Source organism: Panthera leo, chromosome F3 (assembly GCF_018350215.1).
Source record: "Panthera leo isolate Ple1 chromosome F3, P.leo_Ple1_pat1.1, whole genome shotgun sequence".
Lineage (NCBI taxonomy): Eukaryota > Metazoa > Chordata > Mammalia > Carnivora > Felidae > Panthera > Panthera leo.
Window position 1 is genome coordinate 22,747,530 of NC_056696.1, and position 23,957 is coordinate 22,771,486.

Sequence of the window (23,957 nt, forward strand, 5' to 3'; positions counted from 1 at the left end):
TAACTGATAAAACGGGTACATTATTAAAGAGCATGTTATAAAAAGCATATATAAAAGCACAAAAGTAACAATATCAACAACTATAGCAGGTACCACTTCTTAAACGTTTTTCTAAGAGTTTTACATACTTTTTTATTTTATTATTTTATTATTTTATTTTAGAGAGAGAAAGAGTGTGTACGCTCGCACACAAGCAGGGGAGGGGCAGAGGAAGAGAGGGAGAGGAAGAGGGGGAGAGAGAGAGAGAGAGAGAGAGAGAGAGAGAGAGAGAGGGAGAGAGAATCTCAAGTAGGATCCATGCTCAGTGTGGAGCCAACATGGGGCTCGATCCCAGGACAGTGGGATCATCACCTGAGCCGAAATCAAGGGTTGGTTGCTTAACTGACTGAGCCACCCTAGCGCCTGAAACTTTTACATATTTTATGTTATTTAGGACTGTGTGGAGCCTGACACAGGGCTCGAACCCACCAACTGTGAGATCATGATCTGAGCCAAAGTCAAGAGTTGAACTCTAAAATGACTGAGCCACCCAGGAGCCCTTTTAAATTAAGGCATTAATTTCAAAACATGGAAACCAAGGCTTAAAATATTTATGTAACTTGCCCAAGTCAAAAAGTTTGTAAGAGCCTAAATCATCATTCAATTTCAAGTCTGACCATTTAAAATTCCATACTTTACTACTTTCTTGCCTTCCATGTAAGTGCTATCAAACAAAACCTTCATGAAAAAAAATATTAGGGGAAAGCTCATGTAATAGAAAAGTCTGTATCATGTGGCCCTAATTTATAAATGAAGTATACCTTACAAAAAGATACCAGAAGGAAACATAAAAATAATAGAAGTAACCCTGAATAATGTGTTATTTCTTCCTCAATTTCTCAAGTTCCAGTGTTCAATAACGAATTTTTTTTTATTGTCAACAGAAAGATAGGTATTTAAAATAAACCAGTGAGCACTGGGTGTTATCTGTAAGCCAATTTGACAATAAATTATATTAAAAAAAGTAAAATAAAGTCGAATCTCTTTTTCATTGCTTTGATAGATCATATAAGTTAAATTACACACAATAAGCATCTTATCATTACCTTGTATATTCACATCAAAATCCAGTTCATCTTCACCTGCAATGTTAGATGCTACACAAGTATAGCGTCCAGTATCTGATATTTGAGCCTCCTTTATTCGAAGTGTGTGTCCATTTGCAGCAATAGTAACATGATCATCTGATTTAAGAGGCTGTGATTCAATTATAATAATGTTACCATGAAGTATTCTAATAAATCCTCTAAGAGACCATACAGCTGATACTTTTTAGGATTCTTTAATAAATAAAAATAAATTACATTTGAAATACTCGAGATAACAATAATTTAATTAATTTACTTTAATCAAACTTTTTGAGTAATCACATTTTTATTTGTTGAAAATATTGCTCATATACTTTACATCTGTGCCCGGTTATTTCCGGGTGGTACATTTATATATCAAATCTATTGTATGATAAAAAAACATTCTTACATACCATATCTATTTATCCATGTTGGAAAAAATTATTTATCAGCTGATTCCACATTGTACTAAAAAAGCATATCTTTTACTATAATTCTGTAGAAAATTTCAGAGTTTTTAAATGAAAGATTGGGGGCATGAATATTCTCATTTGATCTAAATATCACTTATTGGTCATTCAGAAACATTATTACTTCATAAATGGAAATTTGTAACCTAGAGATATTTATGTTACAGTGTTTGATTCAAAGTATTACTATACTTACATGGCACACTAACTTACAGATATTTATATTACAATGTTTTATTAATAACATCACCTACACTTAATAGAACATTTCTTGCCTTCTAAACATTTCCATTTACACTAAGTTCCCTCTTATTCCTTCAAGGCTTTAGTTCCTGGCTCACTGTCATTCTTTCTAATGATACTTTTCTCGTAATTGTTGGTGATTTCAACACCCACATAGACAGTTATCCAATGCTGTGTGCTCTCAGCTCCCTGACCTCTTCTCCTTTAATTTTTTGTCCCCAATCCTCTCTCAGCCACTCAGCCAGTCATACTTGCCCTTGTAATTACCAGTAACCACATCTCTTTATAATCTCACTTTCAAGTTCTCACTCTCTGACCACTACCTCCTAACTTCCTAACTTACTTCCTCTAGCATCCCAACTCCAATAAATTCTTGGTCCCAAGGGAAGACTCACACTCCACAGACCTCTTTTCACTGCCACTCACTCTTTTCCTGACCCGGTGAAGGTCTATTATGACAATCGCTCCTTGCATAAGCCCTCAACTCCTTTTGCCTTCTTTCCCTTTATTTTATTTCCCTGGTAAAAGTCTAACCTTGGTTAACACTGGTCTGTCCATTCTGAGCATCCTGTGGTCTATTCAAAGACACCTCTCCAACAACTATGTCCTCTGTCACCTGAATCATCATCAAATGATTTCTTTCCACTGGATGATTTCAATCTGCATACAACATACTAGAATTTTCCCCATTAAAAAAAAATGTCTTTAGAATGTAGCCTAACTCCACATTTTTCTACTCCCCTTTATAGCCAATGACTTTAAAATGTTTTCTACATATGCTGTCTCCATTTCTATGCATCTTTTCTTGAATCTATTCCAATAAGACTTTTACAATCTCCACTTGACCAAAATGACATTGTCAGAATCACCAATGACATCCGTGTTGCTAAATTTACTGATCAATTCTCTCAGTTTTTATTTAATTTGTGTTCATTTTGAAAAACATCCCCCCCCATCTTTTGGGGGACTTCACTCTCTGCCCCACAACCTCTAAATGTTGGAGTCCCTGAGGCTTAATCCTCGGACCTCTTACCTATCTAAACTCACTCTCCTATTGATCTTATGCAAAATCTTGGACTCATCTTTGTCTTACAGTTTTCCTTCACATCCTGCTACCACCTTTGTCCAAGTAATCACCATCTCTCTTCTGGACCACTCTTTCTATCTTCTCTCAATATGGAAGCCAATGTAACCCTTTTAAAACCTTAAGTCAGATCATATTGCTCTTGTGTTTAAAATTTTCTAGTAACTTCCTACCAGAATAAAGGCCAACTGGTCTACAAGGCAGTATGATCTGTCTCCCCATTAATCTTTTGCTCACCACTGCTGTGCTCCCATGGATCACTGCACTTCAGCCAAAATGCCTCAGGATGTTTGTCCTTGCTATTCTATCTACTTTAGAATATCTTCCCCTCAGGTATTTTATGTCTGCTTCCTGCATTTTCTTTGAGTTTCTGCTCAAATATCACCTTATCAGTGAGGTCTTCCCTACATAAATAAGAGAGCATATTTACTATTCTTCTTCCTGACTGAATTTTCTCCATAACACTTACCCCCTCTGGCACATTATATGCTGCACTGGTTTGTTTATTTAGTGTTTGTCTCCCCAAACTTCACACCAGGAGAGACTTTTGTCTGTTTCCTTCATAGCTGTATCCCCTGAATCTAAATCGTGCCCAGGAAATAGTATGTGCTCAATAAATAATTTGGGAACTAAATCATTATTAACATTATATCACTTAAATAAAAATAATATAATTTAAATTTTCTATGCTAAAAAACCCTTTAAGGCATGAATAAATAACTCAAAGAATCTATTAAAACTTATTGTGGCTAACATGACCAATGTGTTTGGTGTATTTTCTCAAAAGTGCTGTTTTACTGAAGTAGGGCTGCTTATCTGAAGAATGAAAGAAGAAAGGATATGGAACACAAAAACTGGTATTTTGGGGGGCACACATTTTAGAGAACCAATGGTAAACCCTGAAAAATTTAGCAGTTTAACTAAAGGATCATAACTGGATCAATTTCAGAGTCTGGATTTGGAACTGTAAATTAACCATTCATTATGATATTTAAAGAAACGAAAATGCCTCATTCCTGGCACGATTCTAGTCTTTAGTCAATGTTTACATGGGTATGTGCTTGTGTGTGTATGTGTGTGCATGCGTTGTAACTAAAACAAATAAAAAGGTTCTAGATAAAATTAAAAACAAAATAATAAGATTTCAAAGGAGAAAGGAATTGTTTCCAAGCAAACTCATCTAGAATTGACATTGGACCATGAAGTGTACTTGCAGTCAGAAAAGACACTATAAACAGAACATGGTGGGAATTCCATATTTTTCCTCTCCAACGGCTTCCAGATGAAGCTGCTTACTTTATAAGAGACAATTTTTTTTTCTAGCTGCCAGTATTGCAAAATCTCTGTGATCTGAAAAAAAAAAAAAAGCTATATCTGTCTGCATCTTAAATCATAACTGACTTGAACTTCTACAGCTGGCATTTAACTGACCATTTGGTTGATTATGTGTATAACAGGACAAACAGCAGCTTAGTTATGCCACATCTCTATGAAGCACAGTGTTAACAGCAGCCAAAAAAAGAGTCTATTTTGGTGTCAAAACACTAGCACATTTATCTTTAAAACATGCATGGAAGAAAAGAAGTTGAATGAGAAATGAGGATGTATAGTCTGAAAGTCAGATCACATAATGGAAGGAAGTGTCGTTATTTATAGTTTCTCATTGCCCCTAGTTAACTGAATTGGGCACTTAATCATCACACTTAGCTATTTTTCTTCCTCTTATAATGTAAAACAGGTTCCGTTTTGTAAAAGAATTAAAGGTCTTCAGAGAAAACTGAATAAACTTAGTACCCTTGTTATATCACTTTAATTTGGCTTAGCACTGTTCTGTTTCTTCTCTACAAAGTTTGCTTACGCTGTAAAGCCACAGAACACAAAAACTGTTCCTCAGTGGGAAAGTGGCTAGAGTTTTATAGATGACTGCTAATGTCCACAAAAACAATCCTTCAAACTTTCCTGTGATGGAATAGTGCTAAGATTGTTGAAATGGTTCAATTTCTTAACAGTTTTATATTCTGGGAGCATGGGATTGTGCTGGTTATAAGGTGACATTGATTCTCTGAGTTACTGGTGCCTGTTTTTTTCCTTTTTTTTTTTTTTAAATTTAATTGGTCATTTTTGTTTTTAAGAAACTATTCGCAAAGGAAAAAAAAATGTGTGACTGGCCTGTCCATCCTTGTACCAGCTGAGAGAGGCAGACGGAATCGCGTAAGCTTCACATTCCAAAGTCAGCGTATTGTTTACTTTGATCTTCACTTCTTTAGGGGAAAGACCTGGCCCCAGTAGGTCCCCTTTATTGATGATGGGTGGAACTGCATAAAAAAATGAATATTCTTAGAGTAAGCACTGGTTCTTTTATATACATGGACTATCATGGAAATCACACCGACAATTACTTAAGAAAACAAGGAAATAACTGAGGCATTTGCTATGCTCTTCTTCCCCCATGGACCCAAGAGTGCATCTTATGAAATGGTAGCATTCAGATGTGAAGGAAATGTGAAGGCAAATATCTTCTTCCCTTCATTTGAATACTGCCAATGAGTCTAATTAGAACCATTGCTTCACAGAACCATTACTTTCATTTTTCCAGGTCCCCAGACACAGTCCAAGCATGACCCATAAAATGTATTTTGTCAGTCATTAAAGGAGCTGATTCAAAGAATAAAAGACAATCAGAAAGATTCTCCTCCTTTTTAAAAACAAAAACAAAACCAAAATCCTGAAATGTAGGCCCTGTTAATGGTAGGATTTGCTGTCTTTTTTTTTTTTTTTTTTTCCTTAGTGTTTATTTGTTTTTGAGAGAGAGACAGAGACAGAGTCCAATCTGGGGAGGGAGCAGAGAGATAAGGAGACAGAGAACCTAAAGCAGGCTCTGAGCTGTCAGCACGGAGCCCAATGCGGGGCTTGAACTCACAAACCATGAGATCATGACCTGAGCCAAAGTCAGATGCTTAACCGACTGAGCCACCCAGGTGCCCCAGGATTTGATTTGCTTTTTATGTACAGGTCTAAGTACAGTGGATCAGCCCAAAGTCATTGATAAACTCATCTTAAGCTATTGATTAGAGTGTGTGTGTGTGTGTGTGTGTGTGTGTATGTGTGTATATATATATATATATATATATATATATATATATATATATTTAAATGACAATTTTATGTATGAAAGTACTATAACTCAGCCCAGAGGGTTTTCAGAAGGAAAAACAGAAACATAAGGAAGTACCACTGAAAAGTTCTCCAACAAGAGGTTAGTGAGCAGACTGAATGGGCTCTTCACATCTTTAAGCAATTGAGGTCATGGTTACAATGTTAATTCAACTTCCATCTTAATGAAGGAAACTGCATAGACAACAAGCTTTAATGATGAGTATAAATAATTATGAACCCATAATAAAAAACAGTATCGAAAAAGTTAGAAAACTTGAGGAAAATATGAAATGTAGAGTTTTTTCAGGACTTACTGTAGACCTTCACTTCATAGTGCTTTATCATTTCCCCTGCTTCATTAGTGGCTATACAAGAGTATCTTCCAGCATTGTCCTCCTGTGCATTTAGGATCTGCAGAGTCCTACCTCCTGAAAAAGCATGGAACACCAAAGAACCTCTGAAGTCACAGTGGCAACAGAATATGCACAAACTATCAGGGGTTTTAGTTCTCACTATTAACATATTTCTTTTTCTATATGCCAATTCTGTAATAGACATGTGACACAGGACAAACTACAATATACATGGGCACTGCCTAGTGGGTGAGGAGTCAGTAAGTCCTCGGTGATCCTCTGTGGTAATGACTCTCATGCTCATCCTGACCCTCCCATGCCCTGTACACACTCTGGCTAAGGTCTTAGTTTCACTCTCTTCATAAATAGGTCTTCTGCTTTAGTCATCTTCCTCTCACCTACTTGGCCTATCAGTAGAGACTGATCTTGCTAAAACTCAGTTTGTATTATGGTACCATTCTCCTTAAAAATCTTCATTGGTTCTCAATTGACTAAAGTATAAAGTTAAAACACTAGTCCAGGCATTCAAAACATGACCCCAATGTTCCTTCCTGACCTTTTCTCCTATCCACCTCCCTCCCTGCCACACACACACACACACACACACACCCCTCCACTCAAGTGGGAGATGGGGAGTCTACAGATTATTACTTGCGCATATATAGGCCTTTTGTATATCTATGTGCCATTCTCACTTTGTACCATTTCCACACTAGTCATCCAGATGGATCTGAAATCTCTTATTTCCAACCAACACAATTCTATATTTTTCCTTAAGGGTTAGTTCAAGTTCCAAATGCAACAAAGCATTTCCTGACCACTTTGGCCCACAGTGGCCATTCTATCTTTTAAATTTTTATAAAATCTGTCACTATCTCATTTATCAATCTCCATGACTATTCATGATCCATTATTATTCATGAATTCATGTTGTTAATTAACTTTTATACATCTTATCTCCCTTCCACATAAAACTGAATTTCTTAAAACCAGTGATAATACTTTTCCATTCTTTGTATTTTCATACATTTTGGCAGGTATTAAAGAGAAATAAACAAACTCTTTCAATCTAAATACTAATTCTCTTTCAAAGTTCAATTCAGCAAGAAGTGAATTTCTACTCTTTTTGGTATTTCACATTATATTTTAGCAATTAATAGCATCGTGGTATTTATTGATTTGCCCTTATTTACATATTTTACTGGCCTTTCAAAAAGTAATTTTGCTTTAGGCTACAAGATATATACAAATAATTTAAAAATTAAAATAGCAATAGAATAGCATAACTAAGTCATAATCACTTTTATTAAAATTAACCAATGATTCTTTTTCTACAATAGCAGATGGCATAAGTGTATCTTGGGCATCTAAAGTAAACTAATTACCTGGAAGAATACGAATATTTCGGTTGGATTCTAAAGGTGTTCCATCCTTAAACCAGGTGATTGTGGCTGGAGGATATGAATAAGCTTCACAGACCAAAGATGTGGGGCTGTTAAGAATAACGGTGACATCTTCAGGGCCACCATCACTGTCAATACCAGCAATTGTAGGGGATACTGAAAAAGATTTAAAATGTGATGAAAGAAATATGTTTAGAAATGTCCTTATTTGTGAATTTTCTCCCATCCAAGTACTATCCAGGCCCGACCCTGCTTAGCTATCGAGATCAGACAACATCGGGCTTGTTCAGGGTGGTATGGCTGTAGACCCTTATTTGTGAATTTCTAAATTTCACTGTACTCATTTGTGTAATTCCATTTATTAACAGAGAAATAATTGATTATTTTTGTTATTCTACATGAAAAGAATGAGAACTTCAAAATGGCATAATGGAGATGACACACAAAAAGAAATCGTAATGCAATGTAGTAAGGCAAGAATGGGAATTCTGTTGCAGGATACTTGGAAGCATTGCATTTAATCCAATCTCAAGTGTGTGGTATGAGGTATGTGGTATGACTCTCATCAGGGAAGCCTTCCTGAAGGAGATTTCAAAGTGAGTCTTCAAGGATTAGTGGTGGTTAGTAAGAGAAAGAAGGAGACTAGTAGAAAGGAGGAGGATATTGGGAGCATAGTGAGGAGCAAGAAGGGAATATATAGAAGATGGATTCAAGGGGGTCAATGTTGGAAGCAAGGCTAATGGAGATAGGTACATTTGTTCTGTAAAAGATAATGAGAGACTGAATGAAAGGAAGGCATAAAGAGGAAGGAGTGACTAAAGAAAAAATTTAGAAAGTTAACTGGTGTGCTTTGATGACAGAATTTGGTGACTAAGCTGAATCAAAGATGACTTCTAGTTTTCTTGCTTGGGAACGTAGGTAAACTGCAGTGAAGCAACATAAATATAAAATATGGAAAGATGTGCTCATTTAGGAGGGGAAGACAGTTTGTTCAGTTCTGAATATCTTGAATTTTAAGTGCCCATGAGGATTCCAGGTAGACTTGTCCAACAAGTAATTGCATATAGAAATCCAAACTTGGAAGAAAGATCTGGGTTGCAGGTATGGGTTAAGAAAGACACCAGTCTGGGGCGCCTGGGTGGCTCAGTAGGTTAAGCATCTGACTTCGGCTCAGGTCATGATCTTGTGGTGAGTTCAAGCTCTGAGTTGAGCTCTGTGCTGACAGTTCAGAGCCTGGAGCCTGCTTCAGATTCTGAGTTTTCCCCCTCTCTCTATCCCTCCCCCACTGAGTTCTGTCTCTGTCTCTCAAAAATAAATAAACATTAATTTTTTTTAAAAAAAAGACACCAGTCTATAGGAGATGATAAATAAGCTCATGGGAATTAAGCTTATTATTTGAAGACAATATTAGAGTGAAATAAGCAGTGAAGAAAGACAAAATGCTAAGGGACCTAATTTTTGAGAGATGGATTATGTAAAAGTCCATAAAAGAGAGAGAAAAGGAGCAACAGAAAGTGTACAAGGATAACTAGGGAAGAACACTGCCAAGGAAAAAGTGGTAACTAATGTCTAAGACATTAAGAAAGGACTGAAAAATATTTTTTGGATCTAGCAACAGGATAATCTTTGCCACAACAGCATGAAGCATGGCATGGGGAAAATGGGACAAGCAGTAGACACGGAATAGTTACAATATGAAGTGATAGAGGCAGTAGGAGGTGAAGCTGTAGGTAAGGTGGGTGATGGGAATGACTAACTTATCAAGTAAGGTGGAAGATACAGAGTTAAGGGCATAAGTGTAGGCAGTAACTGTGAACAAGAAGATACCTCATCCTCTGGGAAAAGAAAGGGTAAGGACACTGAATTATAGCTGAGTAGACTGGAAGTTGAAATGCACACACTAAACAGCCTCAACTTTATGAAGATGGTGGAAAAGAAGTCTTTGATTCAGATCCCTTAGCCCTCAATGAATGAGGGAGAATGACAAGAAACTGGTAAGTAACTAGGAAGTGAGGATTGGAGGGCACAATCAGATAGTATGACTTGGGATACTTGGAGACAGTGGAGATTGGACAGAATCTCCAGGGAGCTAGTGTCTCTTGGGAAGAGTCAGATTTCAGTTACAGCAAGGAACCGGGGAGAATATTAAATTGGGTTTCCAGAGAGGACACAGTATAGAATTTGGACATGAGTTATACTGGGAAATGAATCAGTGGTAAAAGGAGGGAGGCACCAGGAACTTAAAGCTCTGAGAGAAGCAGTGACTGTACTGCAGGAGAGGAAATCCAGGGCTGAACATTTGCCTTTCATACACTTATGGGTGTGAGGAAGAACAGGTGCGTTAACAGGCAACTGCCTCATGAACTCCCATCCATACTTATCCGTGTATCTGTTATTCAATGCTCTGTCAGGGGCTGGGGCTAAATCCTTTACAAGGTAAAAGGGGTTCTACATTTTGGAGTTTATTTTTTATGTATTATCTATATATACTATTCATTTGACACTTATACATTATCCACTATTTTGATTTAATTTTTCTTGCACACATATCTCTTCTACTTAATTAGGCTGTAAGCTACAAGAGGGTAGTATCCTGTATGGGAGTTTCCTATGTACGAGACTATGTTTCCCAAAAGAGTCTAGGCAATAACTACAAAAACAAACAAAAATTGCAAAACTTTCCATACTCAAATGTAGGTCAGTTGATTCTAGTACAATAAAAAGTATTTTGATATAAGCAATCAAATATAATACATTTAGGTGCTGTATTTTAAATTTCAAGACATGAACAGAAATTAAGAATCTATTTTAATGTCATGCCTGAGACATAAGCATAACTTTGAATGTATAGTTTCTCATAATTCCTAGTCCACAAAGACTATAAGATAGACAATTACCAATAATGGCAGAGTCTCATAAAGAAAGGATAAAATATATCAGATTGAGCCCCTTGTACTGTTGACCTATTTCTCTTTGACCAGCATATATTTTATCTTTTACCACTATGTTTTTAGCATCTGTCTTTTCCACAGTTGTGTCCCTAGCACAAAACACAGTGCCTGGAACATAGGTGGTATTTTTAATGTGATGAATAAATCTATGAATGAATGAATGAATTAAAGAAAAACAGCAAATGTACACAACCACTAGTCCCCCTTAAATAATGAAATTCTATGGTAGAAACATTAAGCAGAAAAAGAAAAGAAGGTAAGTCAGCAGACCTTCATGTTTGATTCTTCAAGATTTGAAGCACTGATTGTACCTACCCAACACATTAAGACTGAAACTTTTGCTCTTGTCGCCAGCCGTGTTAGAAGCCAAACATGCATATCTTCCAGTGTGTGATACTTGAGCCTTAGTAATTTTAAGAAAGCGGCCACCAGACATAATGTGATGGGTGTCATCTTCCTGGAGGAGCTGTCCATCTTTGTGCCATGTAATTTCTGGCACTGGGTTCCCTGTAACCAAAAGCCATTTCTGAGAGATGGCTAATAATTATATGCCTATAAATGATAACTGAAAGCATTTTCACCTATTTGACATTTAAATATCACATTAGTATCATATTATACTAATAAAACAATGCATTAGCCATTCATGTTAAATTAAATTTGTAAACATAATTTATAACAATCATGCTATAATTTTTTTAAATTTGTGTATCACAAACCATTTTCAAATGAAAATTGTTTTGATCTATAAGTGAAATCATTCCAACTTAGTCTTTGTCCTTAAATAGCAAAACATACTTTTAAAAAAATGGGATATGCATTTTTATTAAAATTATTTTTCACAAATACTTTCACATGCATTAAAATTTTTTTAAGTTTTTATATTTTTGACAGAAAGCTATAAAAAAGGAAAAGCCTTGAATTAAACAATTTCATAGATATTTTCAGTTTATACCAGGATTCTAGCATAAATATATAGATTGGTGGATATAAATATAAATATAGTAATTAGTCCTGTAATATTTATAGCCTATGGGGAAATATCTTACTGTTTTAACATGAAACTTATGTTAAATATTAATTTTTAAGTTTCTCAAATAATTAAAAAAAATTTAAAACCATAAAAGCAAGTTTACTTAGGAAAAGGGCTAGAATAATATATTAAAATTGGAAGGCTTGACCACACCAACCATGGAACCTGTTCTATAGCCCCACCCAGACGGGGAAGCAAATTTACAGGCCTGCCCAACTGCTGAGTTACAGCACCCAGTCCCACCTGACTAGGAAGCCTAACCAGAACATTCAGGCAACCACAGAGCCTATCCTACTGCACTCAGTCAAGAAATCAAGCGAGTAGTACTATCTGACTGTTTCCAGCCAACAGTCACCCCTCTCCACTAACCTCAGAGCTCAAGCAGTGTGGCCTTAACCAAATAGAGACCCTAATAGCAAGCCCCACCTGCAAGGACACTACCAGATTACCTATGCAGAACACCAAGCTGAGTTGACTGATGGATGATTACTGTTGCCAAAGTAAACCTATAAAGTCTGGAAGAGGAGGCCCCTTACTCAAATGTGCAGATAGTAATGCAAGGAATCAGGTAAAAAAAGATAACTCTAATAATGACTTTAAACGAATGGAGATCTATGGACTGTCTGACCAAGAATTCAGAATAATCCTCTCAAAGAAGTTTAGGGAACCACAAGAACACAGGCCCTAAACAAAATTAAGAAAACAGTGCATGAACAAAGAAATAGAAACTATCAAAAACAAACAGAATTCCTTGAGCTGAATAACATAGTGACTGACCCAAAGAATTCAATAGAGAGCTTCAACACCAGACTCAACCAAGAAGAAAGAATTAGTGAACTATAAGATAGGTCATTAAGTAACCAGTCAGAAAAGGAAAGAACGAAAGAAAGAAAGAACATAAGCCTATAGGACTTATGGAATACCATCAACAGAAACAATATATACATTATGGGAATCCAAGAAGGAAAGAGATAAAGGACAAAAAGTATATTTATAGCAATTATGGCTGAAAAGTTCCCAGACATGGGGAGAGAAATGGACATCCAGACTGATGAGGCCCAAAGGACCCCAAATGGGTTGAACATGAAAAGGGCTACACTGAAACACATTATAATTATGTTTTTAAAAGTTAAAGAGGTTGAAAGCAGCAAGAGAAAAGCATATCACATACTAAGGAACTTCCATAAGACTTTAGGCTGGTTTAAAAAAAATAAGTTCTACTTTGGGGGTGCCTGGGTGGCTCAGTCGGTTAAGTGCCTGACTTTGGCTCAGGTCACGATCTGGCAGTTTGTGAGTTTGAGCCCCGCATCGGGCTCTGTGCTGACAGCTCAGAACCCAGAGCCTGCTTTGGATTCTTTGTCTCCTTCACTCTCTGCTCCTCCCCTGCTTGTGCTCTGTCTTCCTCTTTCTCAAAAATAAATAAACATTTAAAAATTAAAAAAAAAAAAAATAAGGTCTACTTTGTATGCCAGGAAAGAATAGGATAATTTATTCAAAATGTTAACAGAAAAAAAATCTGTCAACAAAGAATACTACAGCTGGCAAAGGAAAGATAAAGATTTTCCTGAACAAACAAAAGCTGAGGGAGTTCATTATCACTAGACCTGCCTTACAAGAATGCTAAGGACATTCTCAAGTGGAAACAAGAGGATGCACAAAACTCACCAGTAATAGAAAATATACAGCCAAAGTCATAGTCTCTTCAATTGTAATGGTAGTATGTAATTCACTTACAACTCTAGTTTAAAAGTTAAAAAGTAGGGGTGCCTGGGTGGCTCAGTCGGTTAAGTGTCTGACTTCACCTCAGGTCATGATTTCACGGTTCATGAGTTTGAGCCCAGCGTCAGGCTCTGTGCTGATGCTTTGGAGCCTGGAGCCTGCTTTGGATTCTGTGTCTCCCTCTCTCTCTGCCCCTCCCCTGCTCATGCTCTTTCTCTGTCTCTAAAAAATAAATAAATGTTAAAAAAAAATTTAAAACTTAAAAAGTAAATGTATTTAAAATAACCATAACTGCAATAATTTGGACATGTAAAAAGTAGAAAAACTGCCACATCAATAATCTAAAATGTGAGGGGGAGAGAAGTAAAAATGTAACGTTTATGTATACTATCAAATTAAAGTTGCTATCAGGCTAAAAAAACATGTAAGATATTTTATGTAAGTCTCATGGTGAAGAAAAATCTATACTAGTTCTACAAAAGATTAGGATAAAGGAGTCAAAGCTTACTGCTACAAAAAAACCATCAACTCACAAAAGAAGGCAGCAAGAAGCAAGGAATAAAGGGTTTACAAAATAATAAGAAAACAAATGGCAATAGTAAGTCCTTACTTATCAATAATTACTTTAACATAAAGGATTAAATTATCTGATCAAGAAACAGAGAATGACTGAATGAATTAAAAAACAAGATTTAGTAATATGTTGCCTACAAGGGAGACAAAGAAGATCATTATGAAATGATAAATGGATCAATCCTCAAGAAGATATAATAAATGTAAATATTTGTGCACCCAACATTGGATCAACTAAGTATATAAACAAATACTAATAGAACTAAAAAGAGAACTAAACAGCAATACAATAGTATTTAGGGAACTTAATACCCACTGTCAACAATGAAAAGATCATACATACAGAGAATCGATAAAACAACAAGAACAACTACAAAACAAAAAACAAAAAAACAAATAGGATTTGGACAACACTCTAGACCAAACAGAATTATACAGAACATTCTAGCCAACAATAGCAGAATACACATTATTTTCAGCACACATAGTACATTAATTAGAATATATTATATGTTAGACCACAGAACAAGTCTTAACAAATTTAAGATGATTAAAATCATACAGAGTATCAATCAGACAACACAAAGAAATAAAAGGCATCCAAATCAGCTAGGAGGAGGTTAAACTGTCACTCTTTGCAGATGACATGATACTCTATATGGAAAATCCAAAGGTTCCATGAAAAACCTGCTAGAACTGATTCATGAATTCAGCAAAGTTGCAGGATATAAAATCAATGCACAGAAATTGGTTGCATTCCTATACACCAACAATAAAGCAACAGAAAGAGAAATCAAGGAGTCAATTCCATTTACAATTGCACTAAAAACCACAAAATACCTAGGAATAAATCTAACCAAAGATGTGGAAAATCTATACACTGAAAACTATAAAAAGCTTATGAAAGAAATTGAAGACGACACCAAAATTAACCAATGGATAATTTCCATTTCCAAAAAATGGAAAAACATTCCATGCTTCTGGATAGGAAGAACAAATATTGTTAAAATGTCAATACTACCCAAAGCAATCTACATATTCAATACAATTCCTATCAAAATAACATGAGCATTCTTCACAGAGCTAGAACAAATAATCCTAAAATTTGTATGGAACCAGAAAAGACCCCGAATAGCCAAAGCAAACTTGAAAAAGAAAACCAAAGCAGGAGGCATCACAATACCAGACTTCAAGCTATATTACAAAGCTGCAGTCATCAAGACAGTATGGTACTGGCACAAGAACAGACACTCAGATCAATGGAACAGAATAGAGAACCCAGAAATGGACCCACAAACGTATGGCCAACTAATCTTTGACAAAGCAGGAAAGAATATCTAATGGAATAAAGACAGTCTCTTCAGCAAGTGGTGCTGGGAAAACTGGACAGCGACATGCATAAGAATGAATCTGGACCACTTTCTTACACCAGACACAAAAATAAACTCAAAATGGATGAAAGACCTCAATGTAAGGCAGGAAGCCATCAAAATCCTCGAGGAGAAAGCAGGCAAAAACCTCTTTGATCTTGGCCACAGCAAGTTCTTACTCAACTCGTCTCTGGAGGCAAGGGAAACAAAAGCAAAAATGAACTACTGGGACCTCGTCAAAATAAAAAGCTTCTGCACAGCGAAGGAAACAATCAGCAAAACTGAAAGGCAACCGACAGAATGGGAGAAGATATTTGCAAACGATGTATCAGATAAAGGGTTAGTAGCCAAAATCTATAAAGAACTTATCAAACTCAACACCCAAAAACAAATAATCCAGTGAAGATATGGGCAAAAGGCATGAATAGACTCTTCTCCAAAGAAGACATCCAGATGGCCAACTGACACATGAAAAAATGCTCCACATCACTCATCATCAGGGAAATACAAATCAAAACCACAATGAGATACCACCTGACACCTGTCAGAATGGCTAATATTAACAACTCAGGCAACAACAGATGTTGGCGAGGATGCGGAGAAAGAGGATCTCTTGCATTGTTGGTGGCAATGCAAGCTGGTGCAGCCATTCTGGAGAACAGTATGGAGGTTTCTCAAAAAACTAAAAATAAAACTACCCTACGACCCAGCATTTGCACTACTAGGCATTTATCCACAGGATACAGGTGTGCTGTTTTGAAGGGACACATGCACCCCCATGTTTATAGCAGCACTATCAATAATAGCCAAAGTATGGAAAGAGCCCAAATGTCCATCGATGGATGAATGGATAAAGAAGATGTGGTATATATATATATATATATATATATATATATATATATATATAGAATGGAGTATTACTCGGCAATCAAAGAAGATGCGGTGTGTATATATATATAGAATGGAGTATTACTCGGCAATCAAAAAGAATGAAATCTTGCCATTTGCAACTATGTGGATGGAACTGGAGGGTATTATGCTAAGTGAAATTAGTCAGAGAAAGACAAAAATCATATGACTTCACTCATATGAGGACTTTAAGAGACAAAACAGAGGAACGTAAGGGAAGGAAAACAAAAATAATATAAAAACAGGGAAGGGGACAAAACAGAGAGACTCGTAAATATGGAGAACAAACTGAGGGTTACTGGAGGGGTTGTGGGAGGGCGGATGGGCTAAATGGGTAAAGGGCACTAAGGAATCTACTCCTGAAATCATTGTTGCACTATAAGGTAACTAATTTGGATGTAAATTTTAAAAAATAAAAATAAAACAAGTCAAAAAAAAAAGAAAAAAAGAAAAATCATACAGAGTATCATTTCTTATCACAATGGTATAAAAGTACAAACCATTAACAGAAGGAAAGCTGGAAAATTCACAAATACATGGAAATTAAACAGTACACTTTAGAATAACCAATGGATAAAAGAGAGAATCAAAAGGGAAATGAAAAAGTATCTTAGGACAAACGAAAATGGAAACACAACATATCAAAATTTTTAGTATGCAGCAAATGCAGTTTTAAGACAGAAGCTTATATTGAAAAACTCATACATAGAAAAATAGAAAAATCTCAAATAAACAACCTAACTATACACATCATGGAACTAGGGGAAAAAAAAGAACTAAGACCAAAGTTAGCAGAAGGAAGGAAATAATAAAGACTAAAGCAGAAATAAATGGAGAATAGGACAACAATAGAAAAGATTAACAAAACTAAGAACTGGTTCTTTGGAAAGATAAATAAAAATGTTTAGCTGTCCTAAGAAAGACAGACAGAAGACCCAAATAAATAAATTATAAATGAAAGAGGAGACATTACAACTGATACTATAGAAATACAAAGGATTATAAGAGAGTACTATTAATACTATTGCCAACAAACTTGACCACCTAGAATAAATAAGACAAATTCCTGAAAACATATAAGTTGCCAAGACTGAATCATGTAGAAACAGAAAATCTGAACAGACCAATGAGTAAGGAGACTGAATCAATAATCAAAAACCTTGCAATAAAGAAAAGCAGAGATCAGATGGTTTCACTGGTGAATTTTACCAAACACTTAAAGAAGAATTAACAACAGTTCTTCTGAAACTCTTTCAAAAATTGAAGAGGAGGCCAGCATTACCCTGATACCAAAGCCAGGTAAGGATACCAAAGAAAAGAAAACTACAGGTCAATATCTATTTTAGAGACAGAGAGACAGAGCACAAGTAGGGGAGGGGCAGAAAGAGTCAGAGACAGAATCTGAAGCAGGCTGCAGGATCTGAGCTGTCAGCCCAAAACCCAACGCGGGGCTCGAACCCACAAACCATGAGATCATGATCTGAGCTGAAGTTGGACACTCAACCGACTGAGCCACCCAAGTGCCCCATCCTATGGCTTTCTAATTCTTTATGCCTTGTTAACCCATCGGTGCAAGCTCAGAGAATTAAATAATAAAACTTAATTCTACTAAGGTTTACTGAAGGTCAAATAAGCTCCTGTTATTTCTGTTCCAATTTGTTAGCAAGAGGATGACTTAGAGTAAATGGTTAACTTTGTCTCATAGTTTTCATGAGTAATTGTTAAAATAGCTTTCAGGGTCTTTGGTAACCTAAAACTTGAACATTTTGCTTAAATGTTAAATCAAATTAAGTTCATCAGACATTTAGGGTTCTTCCAAATCAAATGGACTGCTGAAGCATTGCTTACTAAACATAGGTTTATGCTTCTGATGTCTTATGGCAAAAAAAAACCCCAAACTAAGAATATTTAAATCCATTAAAAAAACATACTTTATGCCTAATGGATTCATAAGTCTGCCACCTAAAAAATTTCTGATATAACAGTTCACAATTGGTTACTACCTAGTTTTCACTGGAGACTAAGGTTTCTAAGAGTTAAAATTCTGCTGTATGTAATTAAGGCTAATGGAAATAAGTAACTTCATATATAAAAAAAGTAAGAGATATGTAAGATCTAAAAAATGAAAATACATTTTTGTTAATGGTAATAAGTAAAATAAGTAAATAAATAAATATAATTTTAACAAAAAGGGTAAAACAACAGGACAACACATCCTTTTAATTTTTTTTATTTAAGCCTTGGTTGGAATTACCCATTCTTTATAATCCACAAGGCCAAGCAATTATAAAATGAACACGTATTATGCTCAAAAATATGTAAAAGAACAAACAAACAAACAAAAAGGGGGGAGATACCCCTGGCTGTCTGCATTATAACCTCAGCTCCTTCTTGATAGTGCTGTGATTACTCTTAACTTTTAAAATCTTAATCCTCAAGTACTAACTGCAGCTGAATGACATTCTTCAAAATCAGATAAACCCTCTCACCCTATGGTGGTGCTATCCAAAATCCCCAAAGGGGGGCTCACACGGACTGGGCCCACTGAACTTCTCACCTGGGGTCGAGGATATGCTTGTGTTCTTTCAGATTCTGGACCTCTGTGGATTCCCTCTTGGTTGGTGAAGCTGTACCATGCCATAGTGGAGACCCCCAGGATATCTTCCAGTGAACTAGGACATCCAGAGAATGACTCTGAATGAGCAACCACTGCCCCCCTTTTTCAAGATGGAAGAAGCCTCTTCATGGACTCCTCATCCTGAAGCCACAAACACAAGTTTTTTGCCCCTGATATAACATGGGGAAGCCTTAAACGCCTGTCTAACCAGGCTGTCATCCTCTTACAACACAATGATATTGCATATGCCCCTAATTCGCATCTGATGGCCATGATCTCCATCATTAACAAGAATTTGATATATGTAACCCTGATTCTTCTCCTTGACCTCATTTGTCCAGGCCGAGCTCAATATTCATATTGGGCTCATCTCCTTAACCTACCTATATTTGATAGCTTAACACTCCTAGCCTGGGATATTTCTATTAGCAATAATGGCAGAGTTCATGGAAGGAGCCAATCTTAACCGGCCCTTCCAAACTGAACAAGAGTATTGGCTTTATATGCCAAGGCCTCAATGGTGGCTTCTCCCAGCACCTCCTGTGTGTGTTACTAAATTTAGCAATTTATCTGTTTGTCGCAAACTAAAAATTAACTGGCTTTTATGTGTACAGCCCAAAACCTCTACAAGGCCAGAGAATTTTACCTTTTTGTCAGCCACAAGCTTTGATTTACCTCAAAAAACAAACATATCTCACACTCCTAATGTTATAACTTGCTCTAGTCTCAAATATTCAGACCACCCCTGGAATAATATTCCTTGGACAACCTGTTATGGAGAGATTGAGCATAATCTTCGCTGGGGCAATTGGACTATATTATTGAAGGGGTCCTAGAGGACACCTTGAAACAAAATATTCAAATAAGACCATATCCTATGACCAGTCTAGTAGGGACAATATTTTCTGGAAAGACAGAGCTTGTCAGGCCCTTTAATTAATGCACATAAAGAGAAATTAAAAGGACCGGCTTATTAATCTTTGTAAGCTAGGCCTTCCCTTCTTCACTTGTACTGTTAGCCATGGTGAAATTTATGTAAATCGACATATTAACATAACTTGGGCTTTCTTGAACAACCATTAATTTGCATGGACCACTACTTGTGTCCCTTCTCCCTATGTTCTCTTTGCTACCTCCACTTTACAGATCAAACAACTAGAAAATAATTACAATATCTCTACCTCCCAGGGCTGGTTTATGTCCTGCATAAATAATTATAACATTACCCAATTAAATATCTCCTCTTTATCAGTACTTAGCACATCTCGGCCTGGGTTCCTGTAATAGCTCTGAGCCCTATATGCATCCATCAGGACTAGGCACACTTTCCAAGTTTGTTCAACACTGGTAAGGCAAAAAAGATTTGTTGCCCTGTTAATCATGGGCATCCTAGCAGCAGTAGGCGCTATGGTCTCTGCCACTGTTATTGGAATCTCCTGCATCATACTATCCAAACAGCCCATGTCCTTAATAAGTTTATGGTCAACACTACCAAAGAATTTATAAGTCAAACTTCTATTGATAGACAAGTTTTGGCCTGCCTCAAAGCTCTTGAGGCTGCAGTGGAATTTATTGGAAAAAGACAGGAGGCCTTGTTCCTTCACTCTAAACTGTCCTGCGACTCTAACTACCAGCATATTTGCATGACTGGCATTCCTTATAATCACTCCCAAGCTTGGGATGCTGTCCAGACACACCTTCACAGTGTTTTTTCTTCCTACCTCTCTAACAATATAGAAAACTTAGATATAACTTGTATCAACAGGCTACCATATGCAGAAGACTAACTTAAAAATGAGTGGGCTGATTCCTGGGCAATGTGGTGTGACCTAAATCCTTTCTCACTTACAGCCAGCACTCATCTTAAACTGTGGATAACTCTGGGAAGTGGAATGCTTTTACTGTGTCTCTTTTTACGTATTTGCAGAATCACCCTCCAAACCATCCAAAAGCAAAAGGACCAGGAGCTCATTATGACGGTCCTCAAACACTAAACTAGAAGAACCAAGAAAAACAAAAAAAGGGGGAACTGTAGGGAATAAGCTTAGGAATTCCCTGAGCTTGCACTGATGGGTTAACAAGGCATAAAGAATTAGAAAGCCACAAGATGAACACACCCAAGTTTGGGTAAACAAGATTAGGTGAACAGGGCAAAGGCCCTCAGAATAGGACAAAGGTATAGGAACAGGAAATCTCAGGATGAAAACATCCAAGATGAGGTAAACAAGATTAGGTTTCAGAGCAGAAACACCCTCCAATTTAGTACAATAGCAGAAAGCTGCTTTCACTGGAAGGAAGGACAAAAACAGATAAACAAGGCTATAGACCACAGCAGGGCAAGTTGCCTGTAGTGGAGCTAATTAGCAAAAGAACGGTGTCTTATTAACCCTGAAGTAGCATGCTCTTTCTTGTCCCTAGGCCAGTTTAGGTAAACAGAGGCGGTGCCTCACATCTGCTGTAAACAACCTTCCGCCCAGCACCAGAATTTTATTTTGTATTGACCCAAACCCCTAACACTGCATATCTTCAAACCCACTTTCCCCCACGCCCATGAATTAATGTTCACAGTTTCATTGTCTCTTTGTGCATGCCCATCACGCTGGTAAGATTTCTGATCCTAATAAAAACAGAGCAAGGACCCTTATTCAGGGCTCTTGTCTCCTCTTGGACATTACCCTCTCTGGCATTTCAATCCTGCATCCACTCTCTTGCTGGACAAGAGAGAACTCCAGACCCAGAGTCTATGACATGGGAGTCCTAAACTAAAAAGCTTCTGCCCAGCAAAAGAAATCATTGGCAAAATAAAAAGGCAACCTATGGAATGGGGGAAAACATTTGCATACCACATATCTGATGAGGGATTAATATCCAGAATATATAAAGACCTTAATAGCAAATAACAACAAATAATAAAATTTAATAATCGGCAAGGGACCAGAATAGACATTTTTTTCCAAAGAAGACATACAGATGACAAACAGGTACATGAAAAGATGTTCAACATCACTGATCATTGGGAAATGCAAATCAAAACCACTGTGAGATATTACGTCACACTTGTTAGAATGACTGTTATCAAAAGGACAAGAGATAACAAGTATTGAGGAGGATGTGAGAAAAGGGAACAATTGTGCACTGTTGGTGGGAATGTAAATTGGCACAGCCACTTTGGAAAACATTGTGGAGATCTCAAAAAATTAAAAATAGTAATACCACATGATCCAGCAATTCTCCTTCTGAGGATATATTTAAAAAAAACCAAAGCCACTGTCTTAAAAAGATATCTGTACTCCCATGTTTACTGCAGTATTATTCACAATAGGTAAAATATGAAAACAACTTAAGTGTCTATTGACAGGTGAATGGATAAAGAAAATGTGTGTGTGTGTGTGTGTGTACATCACACTTTCTTTATCTATGTATGTGTGTGTATATATGTATATACATATATTGTATACATCTTTTCTGTTTCTCTATATACAAGGAGAAGCAGAATTTTTAAAAAGACAATAATTTATTGAATTGAAAGAAAAGACCTATGTGTCTTTCTTTTCTCCCCCACCCACCCCTTCTTCCTTCCTTTCCTCAGTGTAGGGGTATTCTTTTGTTTTTTTAAAGCTTATTTATTTATTTTGAGAGGGGGAGGGGCAGACAGAAGGAGAGAGAGAATCCTAAGTAGGCTCTGCGCTGCCAGGGCAGAGCCTGATACAGGGCTGGATCTCACAAACGGTGAGATCATGACCTGAGCTGAAATCAAGAGTCAGATGCTTAACCGACTGAGCTACCCAGGCACCCTGGAATATTCTCATCTCCAGAGAATCTTAGAAATTTCCTCTTATACTTCTATTGGCTCTACTCAACTAGAATTCAATTTCAAATGCTTATGATAGTAGTTTGACTTTTTTCTCAACTAATTAAGATACATAGTGGAGGCAATAAATAATCAGTGAGTGGAGGAACAGCAGGAATACAAGAGCTAAGTCCCTTACCTGTCACTTCACAAGTCAGTGTAACACTCTGTTTCTCTTTGACCTTCATGTCTTCCAATGTATTTTCGCCCACAATGCGAGGTGGCACTAAAAAAAAAAAAAAAGTTAAATGCAGAAAAAAACAGAAAAAGTAAGCAACTATTCTAACAGCAGGATTATTATTTTATAAGCATCTTTGTTTATATTTTTATAAGCTATAACCTTTAAAACAAATCCCCAAATTCTCATTATTTGTTTACTAGAATAATGTCATAACATTATTTTGATCAATTCCAATTTTTAGATATAGTATAAAGTTATATGCCATGAATTCACTTATAATGAATTTTATTGTAACATAAGTTATAAAGTCTGGATAAAAATGCCAACAAGTTGATAAGAACATTTATTAGACATTTATTTCTCCCACTGTAACTCTGATAAATATTCACATGAAACAAGTTATCAGAGTCTTAAAATATTGTTGAACAATTGTGAACTGAAAAGACATGGCATTTCAGGCATTTTAATCCAACTAATTACATCCAAAATTATTCTAACACTGAATTATTGCCAAAAGTATCAGCCCAGGGGCCAAAGAATATATGAATGTGAGATCAAGCTGTAGATAAATTTTAAATGTATATACAGAATGCATTAAGCCAACTGAAAATTATAAAAATACCTAGTACTGAAAGCCCAAAGATTCTTCTTTCTTCACCAGCTGCATTTCTTACAACACAAGTATACTGTCCCGCATCTTCTATTCTGGTCTGCATCAACCGCAGAGTCCTGCCTCCTAGAGAAGCAAACCACCAGATGACTCAAAAAGAAATCGATAACTTTACAAGTTGGCCAACTAATGCTCAATTTAGATAAAATTCAGTCAATATGCTTCAAAGGCCTTAAACATTCATTTAAGTCAAGTATCTTTTTTAAATCATGTTTTAAGTCTATATAAAACAGAAAAGGTAATTCAGAATAATTTTTTGGTTGAAT

The 23,957-nt window shown here is 36.3% G+C and overlaps 1 protein-coding gene across 1 annotated transcript in view; it reads right to left on the reverse strand.

The window, feature by feature from the left end:
- HMCN1 (hemicentin 1) overlaps positions 1–23,957 on the reverse strand; it is a 465,407-nt gene that overhangs the window by 111,078 nt on the left and 330,372 nt on the right. Inside the window, exons 47-53 of the mRNA XM_042924627.1 lie at positions 23,644–23,757; positions 22,980–23,066; positions 11,085–11,276; positions 7,801–7,974; positions 6,377–6,490; positions 5,076–5,221; positions 1,086–1,236 (exon numbers count right to left, since the gene is read on the reverse strand). Coding sequence (XP_042780561.1) covers positions 1,086–1,236; positions 5,076–5,221; positions 6,377–6,490; positions 7,801–7,974; positions 11,085–11,276; positions 22,980–23,066; positions 23,644–23,757 — 978 coding nt within the window. The remainder of the gene's footprint in view (positions 1–1,085; positions 1,237–5,075; positions 5,222–6,376; positions 6,491–7,800; positions 7,975–11,084; positions 11,277–22,979; positions 23,067–23,643; positions 23,758–23,957) is intronic.